Source organism: Rousettus aegyptiacus, unplaced genomic scaffold, assembly GCF_014176215.1.
Source record: "Rousettus aegyptiacus isolate mRouAeg1 unplaced genomic scaffold, mRouAeg1.p scaffold_m13_p_3, whole genome shotgun sequence".
Taxonomy (NCBI): Eukaryota; Metazoa; Chordata; class Mammalia; order Chiroptera; family Pteropodidae; genus Rousettus; species Rousettus aegyptiacus.
In genome coordinates, this window is record NW_023416306.1 from 81,421,800 (window position 1) to 81,438,446 (window position 16,647).

The window sequence follows — 16,647 nt, forward strand, 5'->3', positions numbered from 1 at the left end:
ATTCAGTGGCATAGTTTAAAATACTACTTTTAAAGCATTATGTTCAGATATCCTCATTTATATATATTAAAGACTATAAAATCAATATATTTTATTTTTTGAGGAGATAATATCATCATAGGATTTAAACTTAAAAAGATGCAGAAGAGAATCTGGTAAATATTCTCCCTCTTGCCATGTCTCTTAGCTATCTAGTTCTCTTCTGAGACAGTGCTACCAGTTTCTTGTATATCCTTCCAGAGTAATTTTGTGCATAGACAAACACATGACTTGTAGATTATCTGATAAGATGAATGTTACATGTCTTGTGTTTCTCAAGGCCACTTGTGAAATGGAAAGACTTGGGGTCAAACCTTGAAACCTCAGCCGTGCCATTTATTAGTTGAGTGACCTTGGGCAGCTTGTCCAGGATCTCTGAGCTTTGATTTTTTTTTTTATGTGATTAATAAAACTTAGCTTGCCAAAGCTATCGAGTATAATGTATGTATAGTTCCTTCTTTGGCACATGTTAAATGCTTCACAGTTGGTTGCTACCATTGTTATTTCTTGCTGGATCACATTCTTTGACCAAAGTGAGCTGGGAGGGGAGAAGTCTTACTCTAACAAGTGAACGGATCGCCTTCTTTACTGTAATATGTGCCAGTGTTCTCTTACATATGGAAGGGAACCATAAGCCAAGAGAGACACAAATAGCACTTTGAAAGGAATAGAACATTTTTTATTGGTCAGGTATTGGAGCTATTTCTGGTCTGGGACTTTCACACTTGGCTGGTGGAGTGCTGATAAACCCTAGCCTTCACTTCCTCTAGTAGGAAGTCATTAACTCTGAGGAGCTTTTCATGTTCTATAGCTCAGTTAACTCTGGCCCTTCAGTGTTGCCTGAAGTTTTGGACTCTTACAGGAAGCTTCACTTGGTCAGCCCAGTGTGATGTTAATCCGTTAATAGCAATTAGCTTTTTTCTTCTTGGTTCTTGCACTATACGATGATATAATAGAGAGAAGAGTCTGGAATTTTAGAACCATTCCCATTTGGTTTCATCAAGAGGTTGGTGTAAGGCCTTTCTTTTTTCTTTCTTTTTTTAAAATTAAGTTTATTGGGGTAACATTGGTTAATACAATTATATAATTTTCAGATGTACATTATAATTTAACATCTGTATATTTTATTGTGTGTTTACCACCCAAAGTCCAGTTTCCTTCAGTTACCATGTATTTGATCCCCTTTAACCACTTCACTCTCCCCCTAACCTCCTATATTTGACTCCCTTTACCCTATGTTAGGCCATTCTTCATGGTTATCTGGCATTAACGTTTTTGATGGGATTTGTAGGACTTTGAGTTCACTTTGGCTCTTCATGGGTGAAAGATTTTATATCCTGTAACACCTGGATACCGCAATAAAGAGACCTGATAATGGGGGTAGATCTCTGAAAGTAGGAACATTTTTGAATACCTACTGTGTAGGGTTCTGTGCTGGATGTTATTTTAAGCAGTTCTTTGTAACTTCCCAAAATATTGTTATCCATATTGCTGGGAGTAGTTTTATTAATGATTTATCTTTCATAAACAAATTACATTTACTGTATCTTCTCTGAAGGGACTTGCTATTTTAGTATATTGGTAGAGAAGACAATGGGGGAATCAGTGGAAGGCAGAAATGTCTTATGCATTTGAATATGTGGACTTAGGAATTGTATGTCATGTTTTATTTATTAGGAAGTATGAAATATAGAATTTCTTACAGCTAAGGCCTGAACAAGGAATCAGAAAAAAATTTAGACACATTAAAATACCCTATAATTTATGTGACTTTCTGAAGGAAAGCATTATAAGTCAAAAACAAAAGAAAGTGAAACTAATTTTTAAAACTGTTTGGTCCATGGAAATAGAGCAAATAATGAAGAAGAGTAGGAATCAGTTAGACTTGAGCACACTAAATACTTTTTAAAAAATAAAGTGAGGCAAGACCGATTGCAGGCCTTCCTCCACTGCCTTCCTTGTGTGTATTTTCAGCTGCTATATGAATGATCCAGGAACTGACCCCAGCTGGAGGTAGACTAGGAATGCAGATGATTAAACACTGAAATGTTAAGTTTTTTACTTAGTTAATTGATGTGTTGCTGTGATCTTTTCATGAAAAATTATTTTTTTAATTAAAAATAAATGAAAAAGTTAGTTATATCCTTTAAAATCAGAACCATTTACCATTAGAAATGGCTGCACAGATTTTGGTTTTCACTTCTAACTTTTTTTTTTTGTTAGAAATTTGGAGGGCTGCCCATTGGAGGGACTTTCTTTTCACTTTTAGTAAGTTTTTAGTGGCAGTAGTAATTATAGTATAATTTAATATATATACATACATATACACGTATACCCACATATATAGTCTACAAGTATTTCATGCATATATGAATAAATTCATATAATACACTTCCTATTAATTGGCATGCCACATACACACACACAAAGGGTTGTATACAAAAAAAAAATCTGTATATACATAGGATTATATCTGGATTTTCTCTTTAAAATTCTTGTCTTTCTGTATTAGGCTTTTTTGTTGTTGCATTATATGACCTTCAGTATAATGTTACATAGTGGTAATGGAAGGCCTCTTGGCCTTCCCATCTTTAATAGAAAAAAGTACTTTTAATATTTTACCATTTAGTATGATTTGCTTAGGTTTCTATTAGATAATCCTTACCAAATTAAGGTAGTTCTTTCTGTTTCTAGTTTGCTAATTTTTAAAAAAATCATGATGGGTGTTCAATTTTATTCAATGCATTTTTAGCATCTGTTGAAAAGGTTATGTATGTATACCTTTTCTCCCTTAGTATCTGTTAATATGGAAAATTGCTTCGATAGATCTTCTCATAGTAAACTGTCTTTTCATTCCTGGAATAAGTCTTCTTTAATTATAATGTATATTTCCTCTAATATACTGCTTTTTCTTATTATGACCATTATCTGTACCATGAAGTTTTAATAGAATATAGCATAAAAATCATCTGAGCCTGTTGGTATTATTATTTTTTTTTTGTAGAGGATATTTGACAAATCTTGTTTTTTCATTTATATTTCTTTGATACTCAGTGGTAACTAGTATTTCTAAAAGTAAATCTTAAAAGTAAATCTTTGGTCCTTTCTCCTTTGTCTGCCTTCTAAATTAATGTACTTCAGAGCTCTGTTATTCATTATTCACTCGTCACACATATTTATTAGGAGATATTATAAGAGATATCTATTTGTGCTAAGCACAGTGATAGGAACTAGTTGAATAAAACAGACATGAGCCCTACCTTTATGGAACTTCTATCCTTGCTGCTAGATTTTTTACCTTCCAGTCTGGCTTCTTTACTGCTAACAGAGTCATTTTTAGGTGGAAGAGGAGAACCAAACTTACATTCTTGTCCCTTTACTTAAAGATCTCTGTTGATTCCTTCATGTCTATGGGGTCATGTCTGGAATCTGGAGCACAGTATATAAGGGCCTTCCAAGTGTAGTTCAGCTTCCATGTCAGCTCATCCTTTACTATTCTTTGTCATATTGGACACACCAGCTACTGTGTCCACAATAATCCCTGTGACTCTGCCTTTACGCATTTTCTTTTCTTTAGCTAGAATGCTAGTTTTTGCTGGCAAATTCCTCCTGGTCCTTCAAGACACTCCCCTAAAAAGACTTTATTTTTTATTCTCCCAGAGAGTTCAAATCCCATAGCATTCTGCTCACAGATCTGCCCCAGAACTTAACCAAATTACATGATGATGACCTATTTATACATCTGTCTCCTTATTAAAATGACTGTAAACGCCTTAGAATAGGGTCTCTATCTCTCTAAATTGTCTCTTTTGCAGCTACTATAAGCTTAAGCACCCAGTAGGCCCTTAACAGATACTTGTTGTGAATGCTTGACTAGATGCCTGAAAGAGCTCTGCTGTTCTCTTGCCTTGAAGGGGAATACTACTGCTGCTAGTCATGGAAGGTTGCCAGAGAGGAAATGATTCTCTGAACTAGAACAATACATACTTGAACAGTCTGTCTCCTCTCCTCCCAAGATTCTTTTTTTCTTGGTGGTAGTTATGGAGATATCTACTTAGAAAATTGTATAATTAGTATTTTCCTGTTGACTTTCATTTTTAAATTATTAAAAATATAAAAACAGCTGCATAGGATGAGGGAATTATGGGTGATCTTTTCCTTTTTACAAATTCCCTTTATTGTTTCATAACATGATAAAATTAGAAATTTCTCTTAAAACCCTATTTAAGAAAGCATTGGATCTTTTAAAATCACATTTCAAGAAAAGGCAAAATTTTCACGATAAAATGAAAATACTCATGATAGACCAGTAAATAGTAGTTCAACGGGACTAGGTTTGTTTCCATAGTTGGCACAATAATGATGAGCTAATGGAAATATTGTAGTTTTTAGTTTGAAAATTCAACCAACCTCACCTTGCTGCATTTTAGCAAGCTAGTGTATCTTAGTTTGGATTTCGTTTCCTAATGTGGTGGACTAAACTTTAGGGATTAATAGACGTAAAAAAGGCACCAATTCACAATGAAGAAAAGATGGGAAAGAGGCATATGAGGAAGGTAGTTTACTAATGCATTTCTCCATGAAATTAATGGAGAAATGGCATATTTACTGAAATACAGAGGTAACCCCAAATTTGGTAAAAGCCAGATGCTAAGTTTTTATAGTGAATCAGAGTATCATAGCCAATGAGGTTTATCCAAGGCGGATTGTTGCTAATTGAAAACTTTCCGGGACTTGTGAACCAAAATGGCATAGATGATAGAGTCTCTGTTCATCCCTCTGGCGACCAAATCAAAGTTGTGATGGAAACAAGGAGCAGCAGCAAGGAAAAATTGCCAGGGATCTTGATGAACAAGCCATACAACTAGGGAGAAATCCAAGAAAGCACTCTACAATGGCAGAAGATAGGACAGGGCGAGGACATGAGGCTTCCTGGTCTCTAGCAGCTGAGTGAGACTGAGGCTGCGGCAGCTGCAGCAGCAGCAGAAGCCTCTTAAAGGGGCCATGTCAGCAAGCAGATTTTCACAGTGACAGACCTGCTCACTCTGAGCACCAGTGAAGATTCGGCTGCTCACAGGGGGCACCAGGGACTTAAAGGGAGATGTTGTTGGATTGAGGGTCAAGGCGAGACTTGCTGGGTACAAAAGTGCCAGTGGTATCCATTGTTCCCTGTTAAACCCTCCCCCTAGTACATGGACACAGCACCTCCATTGCTGTGAAGTCATCAAACTGTATAACAGAGGTCACTCCTCCCAGAAACCCCACCTCCCCCAACTCGTGGCCCCACCCAAGCCACATCCAGGTTGGTTTATCTTTAGCAAGTCAGGTTCTCTTTACTGAGCAGTGCCTAGACTCACACTGAAGGCAGCTGGTTTCGGTTTCTGGTGTGGCCTTTTGAGGCAACTGTTAGCACAGCATCTGTGGATTGCTTGCTGAATCTTAACAGGTGGCCCTGGAGATGTAGAGGCTTGGGCTGAACCCCTCTCAGGACTGTGCCACTGAACACCTACTTTACAAATCCACACTAATAAGACCAGGAGACTTGGGAGCTTTGCTTAGTACAGAGAAACAGACATGGAAATGCAGCCAAAATGAGAAGACAAAGAAACAGAAATCATATGAGAGAACAGAATAGAGATCAAGATATAATGGAGTGAAGTGATCTAACAGATGTAGAGTTCAAAACACTGATTGTAAAGATGCTCAATTAACTTTTGGTTAAATTCAGTGAGAACTTCAACAAAGAGATTAAAAATGGAAATGAAAATATAAAAAGCAACCAGTCTTAAAGGAAGAACACATTATTTGAGATGAGAAGTATGTTAAATGGAATAAACAAAGGAATAAACAATGTGAATAAAGAAAAGGATCTAATGCCCTATCTAGAGGATGGGAAAGCCAAAGACACTCAATCAGAATGGCAAGAGATAAGATACCAAGACTATAAAAATAATTTAAGGAGCATATGGCACACTGTTAAGGGTCCAAATATCTGTCTGATTAGTATAACTGAAGAAAATCAAGATGTCGAACAGCTGTTTGAAAAGATAATGATAGAAAACTTTTCTCACCTGGTGAAGGAAATGGACGTAAAACCTCAGGAAGCTCAGAGAATTCCAAAAATCAGAGAACTGAAGAGCCCCACACTAAGACACATCATAATTAAAATGCCAAAGGTTAAATGCAAAGAATATTAAAAGCAGCAAGAGAAAAGCAGATGGTTACTTATAAGGGAACACCAAGAAGACTGGCAGCTGATTTTTCAAAAGAAACTATGTAGGACAGAAGGGCTTGGCACAAAATATCAACAGGATGAAGACCCAGGATCTAGAACCAAGAATAATTTACCCAGCAAGGCCATCATTTAGAGTTGAAGGACAGGTAAAGAGCTTCCCAGACAAAAAAAAAAGCTAAAGGAATTTATCATCACCAAGCCAGTATTACAGGAAATGTTGGAGGGACTTCTTTAAGAAGAAAAAAACATATATCCAAAACAGGAATAAAGAATGATAACAACTACATTCCTATCGATAAGTACCTTAAATGGAAAGGAATTAAGTGCTCCATCCAAAAGATAGAGTGCCTGAAAGGATAAGAAAACAAGACCCCTACATATGAAAAGGAAAGGCATAGAAAAAGATATTGCTTTGCTGGACCTAGAAGGTATTTAAATCAGACAGTGAAAGATAAACACTATATGATTTCATTTATATGCAGAATCTAAGGAATAAAAAGTACAAACTGATCAAAAACAGACGCACAAGTATAGTGGACAATTTTGTGATGGACAGAGGGGAGGGAAGTTTGGGGGGCTGGGAGAATGGAGTGAAGAATCAAAGAAGTAGCTGATGGATAGACATGGGGATGGGAGGCACAGCATAGGGAATGCAATTAGAATGAATACATTGACTAGGTGGATGGTCAGAGGAGGGAGGGAGCAATTGGGGAGGGACCATTTTATGAACTATATAGATCTAACCATTGTATTGTATACTTGAAGCTAATTAAAAAATTTTTTTTAAACTTTCCTTATTTAGGTTTTCAGTTTCAGTTCGGGGTGACTGACTCCATTTTTTACATGATGTTTGTCCTGCACAAAGTTGTTTTTTATAATGAGAAATAGTCTCCAGTCATTTTGATGTTGTTGAAAAAGACTTGTGCTTGGGATGGCAGTGTTAATCCCCAGAGCTGCCAATGTAGTCTAAAAGTAGGGACAAAAGGATTTAGAGATGGGAGCAGTGGTATAAATATTTCTGGAGCCAGCTTCTATATTGTCACAGAGTCCTGAATGAGGAGGAGCTGTTCCCTTAGAGACTGTCGTTTTGCAATTTAACACATATTTGAAATTTCTGATTTAAATAAATTCTTTTGGATTAAATATATTAAAGAGATTGAGTTGCTATAGGCTAACAATATACAACAGAGGTCACTTGATATTGAACTCTCAATCACAAGAAGTTTCAGTGTGAAATGACTAGATTAAAGGAAAAAATGAACATCCACTCAGACACTGCCTATCACATGCCAGTAGTGGATGCTCTTCTCTCCTTTGTCTCTTTCAAGTCTTTTCAGAGGAGGAAATTGAGGTTCAGAGAGGTTAAATGACTTGCCCAGGTATCACATAGCATTGAGTGAGAGCATGGTTTCTTTCTGACTCCCAAACCCACTAGACTACTAGACTTGTTCCTTGGTTGTTAGGTGGCTGATATCCTAGGAGTTTACTTTAAGAACAGATTTTTTATGGGTCTGGCTCTTTCACTCTTCTTGCACATTGTCTTGGAATATAGGATTTAATGTCCTAGCTGTTGAACTGAGAATACAAGATTGAAGGTACTAACTGTGGAACTGAGTGTGCCAGGACATTTTTCTTGACCTTTTGGGTGTCTAGTCCCTTGCCTAAAGCTCATCACAAAAATTGTAGCTGCTCCTAGGAGTTCGATGTGACAGGAAGACTGTTAAATTGTTGGTTTTATTCCCTCTTATCCCATATTTCAACACTAGTGTGGATGGTGTCCAGGATGTAATCCACTTAATTGACAAATTTCTCAGCCATTTTATAGCAGATTCTCTAGTATCTTTTTCATCATGTTCATAGTCTAGAAACTTGTTTTATCTATTTAAACATGATTGTGGGAGAAGTATTTAATTACAGTAAGCTTTTGACTATGCTGAAACAATCTTACCTGTACCTGAAAAGCTGGTTGAGGAGGGTTGTAAGTGGTAATGTTAGTTTTTCTGTACATCAGTTCAGACCTTTTCCTAAAGGAAGACCAAAGCTGTTTGAATTATGACCACTCCTTTGCTTCGAAGTGTTAACAACTGTGGTTGCTCAGAAGCCTGAATAGGTCCAAACCATTGACCTTGAGTTGAAATATTTTGCAAGCTATGGCTCATCTTTTGGCTCATTCTTTCTTTCACCAGGAAATACACTGAATATTGATTTCATGAATTTTGATTATGCCTTCTGAAGAGTGGTTCATTAAAATAATATCTGGGACTTTTTTTCTGGTAACCAGCAGGACCACAAATTGGTCCGTACTCAGTGGTTGTGCCAAATCCATGTTCAAACAAAGGGAGAGATCTGATTAACTGTCTAGAGAAGGGCCATCCTTTCTGACTTCTTTCAGAAGTTCATCTCTTCCACCAGAGGAAGATATGCAGGGTGAATCAGAGGCTGAACATAGCAGGTGTCATGTGTGTGTGTATGTTTGTGTGTGTGTATCTGTAAATATCACATCACTATTTACAGTACACTGGACTGTCTTCATGCAAGACCTAGTCAGGCCAAATCAGAAGGAATTGTTCCCTTGCTTAAAGCCAAGAATAACATCCTGACCAGCAGGGGACAGAGGTCAGCTCAAGGCAACAGCTCTTGGGAGCTACAGGACATTAAGAACCTTGAAGGAACTGAGTTTAATAAGAAGGAAGACAATATGTACTTTGAAGCAAGTGTGTGAAACCTACATGTCTTTATTGGGGCATGGCTTATTTATGAAAAATGAAAAATCATCATAACAATTGGATACATGATGAGTTCATATTAACCTCCTGGTCTAACTATATTTTCCCCTCCTGCCTGCATATTGGTTTGTCTGTTTATTGTTTTCGTTAGAAAAAAATGGGAAAATATGTTCTTCTAATAATCTGGTGTTTATTCTCCAAGCACTTTCAGAAACACCCATGAGAGGGATGGATTTAAAAGATGATTTAAAAAAGCAAATACCCTTTACAAAATCTCCTGGGAGCTTTCTGACTGGCTGAAGTTTTGTTTCTGGGATCTTTCTATACCCACTTTTTTTTCCCCTTCAGTCTTTCCTCATTCCAATGCTGGCCACTCACCCAACAGAAGCAACTCAAACTGTTTTCTGGTGGAGCATTCTAAGTTTATCCTGTTGTCTTCTCTGGGGCTTATTTCTCTGGTCTGACTTCAGCTGGTTCTGGGCCAAAGTGATCTTCTAAAAGCTTTTCTTCATGGCCTTTATTTCTTGGCTCTTTTTATGCACTTTGCCTGATTAGTTTTGTTGGTTCTCTCCTTTTCCCATATTGTAAGTTATGTTGCTTCAGTTGGAAGGTTCTAAAGTTCAAATATGGCCTCAGGCCCCTAGATTTTACTCTGGTTTATAAAGCACCTTTTTCCTTTCCTAGAAATTGGGGGATGAATCAGGTACTCTGTTGTGAGGTATTGCTAACTCTCATGGGACTCTACTTTGCTACTTGTTTAAACACATATGTAGCAATGTAGATTGTATTTGCAAGTTAGGACTTGTTGGCAAGACTTGCTGTTACTTTTTTCCTCCTTGTTTTTCAATAGGAAATTTAGAGGAGAGCTACCTTGTCCATGGTCACGTAGTAGGTTGGTCTTACTCCTTTTGAAGAAAACCTCATTTTTGTATTCCTTATACTTCTTAGCAGAGCTTTAACAAATAGTTAATACATACATAATAGTTTAATACATCTTAACTATGGGTTGATTGGTTGATCAATTAAATTTTAGAATTCTCATCAAGTTGTTCATATTTTGGACCAACTTGCAAGATAGGTTTCTGGATGGAAGGAACTGAATAGCCATGCAGAAAATGTTTAACAATTTAGAATATGTGTGCAAAAAATCCCCATGTAAATCCTAATCTTAAGAAATGGAAAGGTAGTTTTACTAGAGTGGAAACTGGTTATAAATGTAAGGAGAAATAGGGTAAGAGGATAAAAGAACTTGGATTAGTCAAGAGAGAGGAACAAACATCATCTCGGCAACTCAGGATCAGACAGTGAAAATGAAAATTTCCCTCCCTTCCCCCAATACTAGGCTCCTTGTTACCACCATTCCTCCATAAAACACTATTCAGAGGGACTACTAATGACTCTCTGGGCACTAGTGTCCAGTTTTTGGGCTTCCATGTGAAGCATGAAGAAGTCTTGTGGGGTCAGTCAGCGCAAAACAGTTGCCATTTTGATTTGTTAAATTCTTCCTAATAGTTTTGCTACTCTCAGTAGTACTGCTCATTCCAAAGCCAAAACCATTTTTTGATGGCTTTGCTGTATCCAGTTGGCTTGTGGGACCACAGCAGCAGCCGAGACTACTGTAACTATACTGTACCTCATGTAATAAACCTTCAGAGGGCCCGTCTACATTTGTTTTTGTTGTTGTTTTTTTTAACCTTAAAGACAAAAATAAAAAAACAAACTTGTTTTTTTGCTTTGGGGCCAGTAGTTTGCATCGCATTTGCGAGCCTTCATCTCTTCCCTTATCTGGCCTCACTGAGTTGTAGAAATTTTCACTATTTCTGGTTTCAGACATCTTTCCAACTTTTGCCTTTTCCTGCTCCATGTTGTAAACTTCAGGTTCAGACTTGCTTGGGGGAAAGGGCGGTATTTTTTTCTTTCTTGTTTGTTTTTTGTTTCAGTAAATATGTTCTCTACTTATTAATTATTCTTACTTTCTTTGTCAAACAGGCCACCAAGCAGTTTCTCGAAGAGATCAACAGGTGGACAGTTCAGTACAACGTTTCTCCTCTCTCTTGGAATGTGGCTGTAAAGTTCCTCATGGCCCGGAAGTTTGATGTGCTTCGCGCCATAGAGTTGTTCCACTCCTACAGGGTACGTAGTTCAGGGGCGGACCATACCTGTGGCAGCTGGGCTCTCTATGTTCTCTCTGCCATACTCTACACACACAGTGGTTCTGAGTGTTCTCCCCACTCCCATACAAAAAGTGGATCAATATTCAAGTTATGATAGGGCAGTATTGGATTCTGTGGAAACACATTTAATTAGGAGGGTCAAGGAAGCCTTCCTGAAGGAAATGACTTCTAAATTGAGAAATGCTGAGTGGGAGTGGGTGCATGGCAAGAAATTGAGCAGCAGTGGTGTAAACAAGGCCAGATAAGAGAGTATCTATCTGCTTTTTCTTAAGGGCAGAGAAATTCATTGAAGGTGTAAACAGCAGAACGACTTGATCAGATGTGCATTCTGGATAGATTTTTCTCACTGTACTTTAGAGAATGGATCAGAAGAGCTCTAGTAGAGATAGGCCAATTAAAAGGCTCTTGTTGGGAAAGAGATGATTGTGGTGTCTTTAAGCATAGTGTCAAGGGGAGAGAGATAAAAAGTGGGCAGATTCTAGAAGTATAATTGCCAGGACAGGGTTGCTTAAACTGGTGTGTGAAGAAAGAAGAGCCAAAGGTTCTGGGTCTCTGCCTTGAGTGGCAAAGTGAATGGTAGGGGCATTCACTAGCATAGGACACGCTAATGTGAGTGTAGTTATCTGTTTAGTTTGGCCATATTACGTTTGAAGTACTATTGGGGTATCCAAAATAGACATGTATTCTAAGCAGCTGGGCTATGAATCTGGGGCTCAGAAAATAAATCTGGGCTATAAGTAGAGATTTTGGAAGTGACTAAAGTAGAGGTGAATATAGGAGCCATGAGAATGGGTGGGGTTATCCTGCGAGAGTGTGAGGAATAAGAACACAAGTAAGGCAGAATCTCACCTCAGACTTTTTGCTTTCTTTGGTTGAGTATTGTTTTAAAAGTTGAATTTGAATGCTTTAGGCAGTACATATACTCTCCTGTGATCCCAGCGCTGACACTGTCTTTCATTTGCTACCTTGTCACTAAAAGCATTCGAATTTGATTTTAGGGATGGATTGGTGAAGATTATAAACAAAGACCTGGTATGTTTTATTTACCAACATTTTGCTGGCACTTAGCTTGGTGCCTGCCACATAATAGTTGCTCTACAAATACTTGCAAAATGAATGAATGAGTCAGTGAATGAATTGAGTGAGTAAATGAATTTTTAAAAGCCCACAAAAAAAAGACTTAGAAGGAGTAATTGAAGAAATAGTAAACCCAAGAGAGTATTCTTTATCAAAGATAGAGATTGTCTCAGAAAGAAGGGATGATGAATGGTCAACCTTGTCATGTAAAGGGGGACTGAAAATGCTCACTGGATACTGGATTTAGTGACAGGGATGTCCTTTAAGTTAGACTGAGAGGAAATGAGATTGCAGTAGACCTGAGCGTGTGGGAGCTGAGGGTGAATTTAAAGAGGCTGGCCATGTGAATTTACTTTCAAATGGATTCAGTATAGAAGGAGGGAGGAAAGGGAAGGGGTGGGGGAGTAAAGAAATATTCCAAAGTGTGAGCAATTATTATATCTAGATTATATATCTAACAGTGTTTACTGAACTAGCCTATCATCATCTTGATATATTTGAAAATTTTTTAGAATTAAAATATAAGGTGAAAAAAAAGTCTGGCCATGGAGATGAGAAAAATGATGTCATGGGAGCTGTTGCTGGAGAGGATATCAAGGGGAGGGGTGGCTCCTATTTAAGATAGTAGAGGCCTAAGCTTAGAAGATGTGTGAGGATGTCTGCTTTCACACAGTTTCAGGATTCATATTTTAATATCCCAGTACAGTATCTATCTGTGCTGTTGCATGTTTAAGAACTTCGATCCTGCAAGCTAATGATACCTATTGGTGGTTCTTCGGGGTTAAGATTCTAATTCAAAGCAACATATGCTACCTAAGGTGGCATCCTGACAGGAATTCTGATAACACTCAGTCGGCCTAGAAGGGGGGTTACAAAGGAACTTATGATTCAGTCAGTCGACTTGTAAAGTCCCTTATCTCTGAAATTTGGTGGTTACCTAAAGCTATCCTGGATATACAGTATTTTTATGTTAATTCATGTTGTGTGCTTTATTTTTAGGAAACACGAAGGAAGGAAGGCATTGTGAAACTGAAACCTCATGAGGAACCTCTCCGTTCTGAGATCCTTAGTGGAAAATTCACCATCTTAGTGAGTCTTCATGGACCCCTCTTGTAGTATCTCATTATTTCTTTTGGTAGCTGTTGTCCTGTTAGAATTTCGTTGCTGGATACCTTATCCTGAACTAGAGAGTCTTAACAGTTGGGAACAGATGTGAAGCAGTTGTGCATTTTAGCATAAAATTATTCTAGTAATAATTGAAATTTTTTAGAATCAGTTGTACAGTAGAAAAGTTTCTTCATTGGGCCATTACAGTTAGTTGAGGCCCATCCTCCCTTATTGAATGCATACCCTCTCTACTTAGAGACCCCAGCCTTTCAGGTAAGTATACAAAGGCTAGATTCTGTGGTTTTCCCTTGCTGCTTATTTCTTTCGGCATTCTGCCTGGAAAATTAGCTATCTAATCAGCCAATGTAGACTATCCTTTAATTTCTCTGCAGTTGAAGAATTAAGATAATGTGTTTTTTTTCCTGCCACAGAAAAATGGTCCAGGGGGATGCTGAGAATCAGCCATGGGATGGTTTAAACTTTCTTCCCTTTCTGGAGTAATTGATGCAAGTCAGAGAAGTATTGCCAGTATCTGTTCTCTATATGAAAGCTGTGTCCAGGATATAAGAAGCCTTAGTGACGATTGGAATTTTCTATTTGATTTCTAAATGTTTCTCATTTTATTTGCTCTAGAATGTTCGAGACCCCACAGGAGCCTCCATCGCCCTCTTCACTGCCAGATTGCATCATCCCCACAAGTCAGTCCAACATGTGGTACTTCAGGCTCTGTTTTACTTACTAGACAGAGCTGTGGATAGGTGAGCATAGAGCTTATCTTCTAGCCGGTCTACATCCAGATGGGAAAGTGACAGTCCTCGATTTGATTAAAGATAGCAGGGCCTTTACTATGCTCCTTGGATGTGCCATGGGCAGTGCTATGTATAGAAAATATTCCATGTCTTTAAGGGCTTGGCATGTTTCCGGGTGCTATCAAGATAGTGAGTGTTCTGTATCTTTACCTACTTGGCTATTTTCAGGATAATAGAAGATGATAAAGCCAATTAAATAGCAGACCTCAGTGTATTCAGAATTACTTAACTGAAAGACAGTGATGGGGAGATGACCTGTGCGGGTTCTTTTTGCTCATTCTTCCCTGAATGTTGATTTTCAAAACCCTCTGAGGCCCCAGTTTCTTTTTAAAATAGGAATAATACGTTTTAGTACAGAGAATTTTAAGAATCAACATACAGGAGAGAACTGTCCAAAAGTATAAAATTGAGCAAAATCATCTTTATCAATAGCTGCATAAATAAAAAGGACTAGCTCAGGTCCTATTTCTCCCTCTCTAAGGTAAATGATATTTTTAGTGTTCTACAGACAAACTGAAGCCCCAAGATATTATGTTACTCTTACTGTCATCACATACTGGCCCAACTAAGTCTAAGATCCTAGGTTTTTCACTCTTGGCCAGAGCTTTTTGTACCATACTATTTTGTCTTTCTGCCACATTTACTTTTTTCCTAGTGCTTGCCATTTACAATTTGTTATTGCTCTGGGTGTCATTGACTGGTCCTCTGGAGTGATATATCGAGGGCTAAGACCTGAGGTGATGATAGACAGCTGTACACAACTTTAGTCATACTGTGGACTTAGGGGGCGGAAATAGCCAGAGGATTGTCTGAGGTGAGACTCTCTGTCTAATTTACTCATTACCGCCTTGTTAATGTTACTTTCATAGTACTAGGCTTCTGCTTTTGATGCTCAGTGGGAGACATATATCAACCACACTCAGCATTAGTCTGAAAAAGAAAAGTTACTAAGGAAAGAAGCCAGTGGTCTTAAGAGTCCAGTACTGCCCAATCAGAAGTATGGAATGTCTCAGTTCTTATTTCCTGTGATTGGTCTTCGGGCATAATTTCCAGAATATAGGTTCCTTTGAAATGCTACTTTAGCTCAGGGGAATGAATGAAATGTTCTTTTACCAGGAAATTTAGTAGTGGCCTTCCTCCTTATGCAACTTAGACAGTCAGAGCTCTCGTATAGGCATGGCAGTAGCTAAAGCTTGCTCTTTCCAGTATGAGTATTGGATCCCACAGGAGCACCACACAGATAAACATAATTAAAACTTTGTTTTTATGATGTCCATTTTTTTTTTCTCAAAAACTCTCAGTGAGTCCTCATTATTCAGAGGGTGCATATAAGATAAATGTGAATGCTTTTTCTCCAAGCAAAATATTCTCAGTAGTGAATAGAAATTCTTGTTTTCCCATGTTACCTTAAGCCAAGAGAAAAGGAAAGCCCTCTCTTTACTAAATCTTGCAATTTTTAAGGCTCAGCTTCTATAACTGGCTCTCTTACCACTCCAACCTGTCATAAATAAAACTCTTTTTAGTCTGACTTTAATAGCTGTTATTACCCATACTGATCATTTTGTTTTTAATTATACACAGCATTATGATAATATATATCTTATACTGTTGTTTTTGTTATCTGCCACTAGGTCATTAACTTCATAAGGGCAGGGGACCTTCTTTTTTAACATTAATTAATGGAAAATTCCCAAAACTCCCTAGGTGGAGAGGATATGGTATAATAAACTTCCACATACTCATCATCCATCTTCTTCAAAGCGATCTGTAACCAGTCTTTTTTTTTTATTAATAGCCCCTCACCTACCTTCTACCCTTGATTATTTTGAAATAAATGTCAGGGACTGTGTTTTAATCTTGAGTTCCCACAAAGTATTCCAGAGCATCCAGCTCAGGAATCAAATTCAGGAGGGGGAAATTATTAGTAGGGAATTAGCTATTATTATAAACCTTATATTCTATACCCAGAAAAGTAAAAATCCTGTTGCATTTGTGTTTATTTCATATGCTTTTACAGGATGAGCAATTTTCAAGAATATAGAACCTGCATCGTTAAACACGATGTTTTTTTTTTTTTCTTAATTAAATTCTATTTCACCTGACACTGACTTGTTTTTGTTTCAGCCCTCTGCCACAAGCTGGAGCTATGAGGGGAAAATCTGTAATTCTTTGAATTTGGCCCTTGGTGAGCTTATGGAGAAATGGGAAGTCTCTAGACCTGAATAGTCTACTCAGTAATTGTGCCATTTGTTTAACAGCATCTTTGATTTTGGTGAATCATAGTCTCTGGGGTCATAAAAAAAAAAGTCAAGATTGAGCACAAACACATTAGGGGCCATATGAAACTAACTCTGCTGGAGAAACTTGGGGCAGCCTCACAATTTAGAGATTTTTGAAATGCTACTTCATGAGTGGGTGCTTCTGTCTTGGATTTTGTTGAAAGGATGAATGTATAGAGGCTTCCAGGAGGTCATGCAAAA

At 37.7% G+C, this 16,647-nt stretch overlaps 1 protein-coding gene across 1 annotated transcript in view; it reads left to right on the top strand.

Annotated features, from left to right (window-relative positions):
• PTPN9 (protein tyrosine phosphatase non-receptor type 9) overlaps positions 1-16,647 on the top strand; it is a 66,736-nt gene that overhangs the window by 19,094 nt on the left and 30,995 nt on the right. The window contains exons 2-4 of the mRNA XM_016144108.2: positions 10,990-11,133; positions 13,251-13,340; positions 13,992-14,116. Of these exons, the coding sequence (XP_015999594.1) occupies positions 10,990-11,133; positions 13,251-13,340; positions 13,992-14,116 (359 nt within the window). The remainder of the gene's footprint in view (positions 1-10,989; positions 11,134-13,250; positions 13,341-13,991; positions 14,117-16,647) is intronic.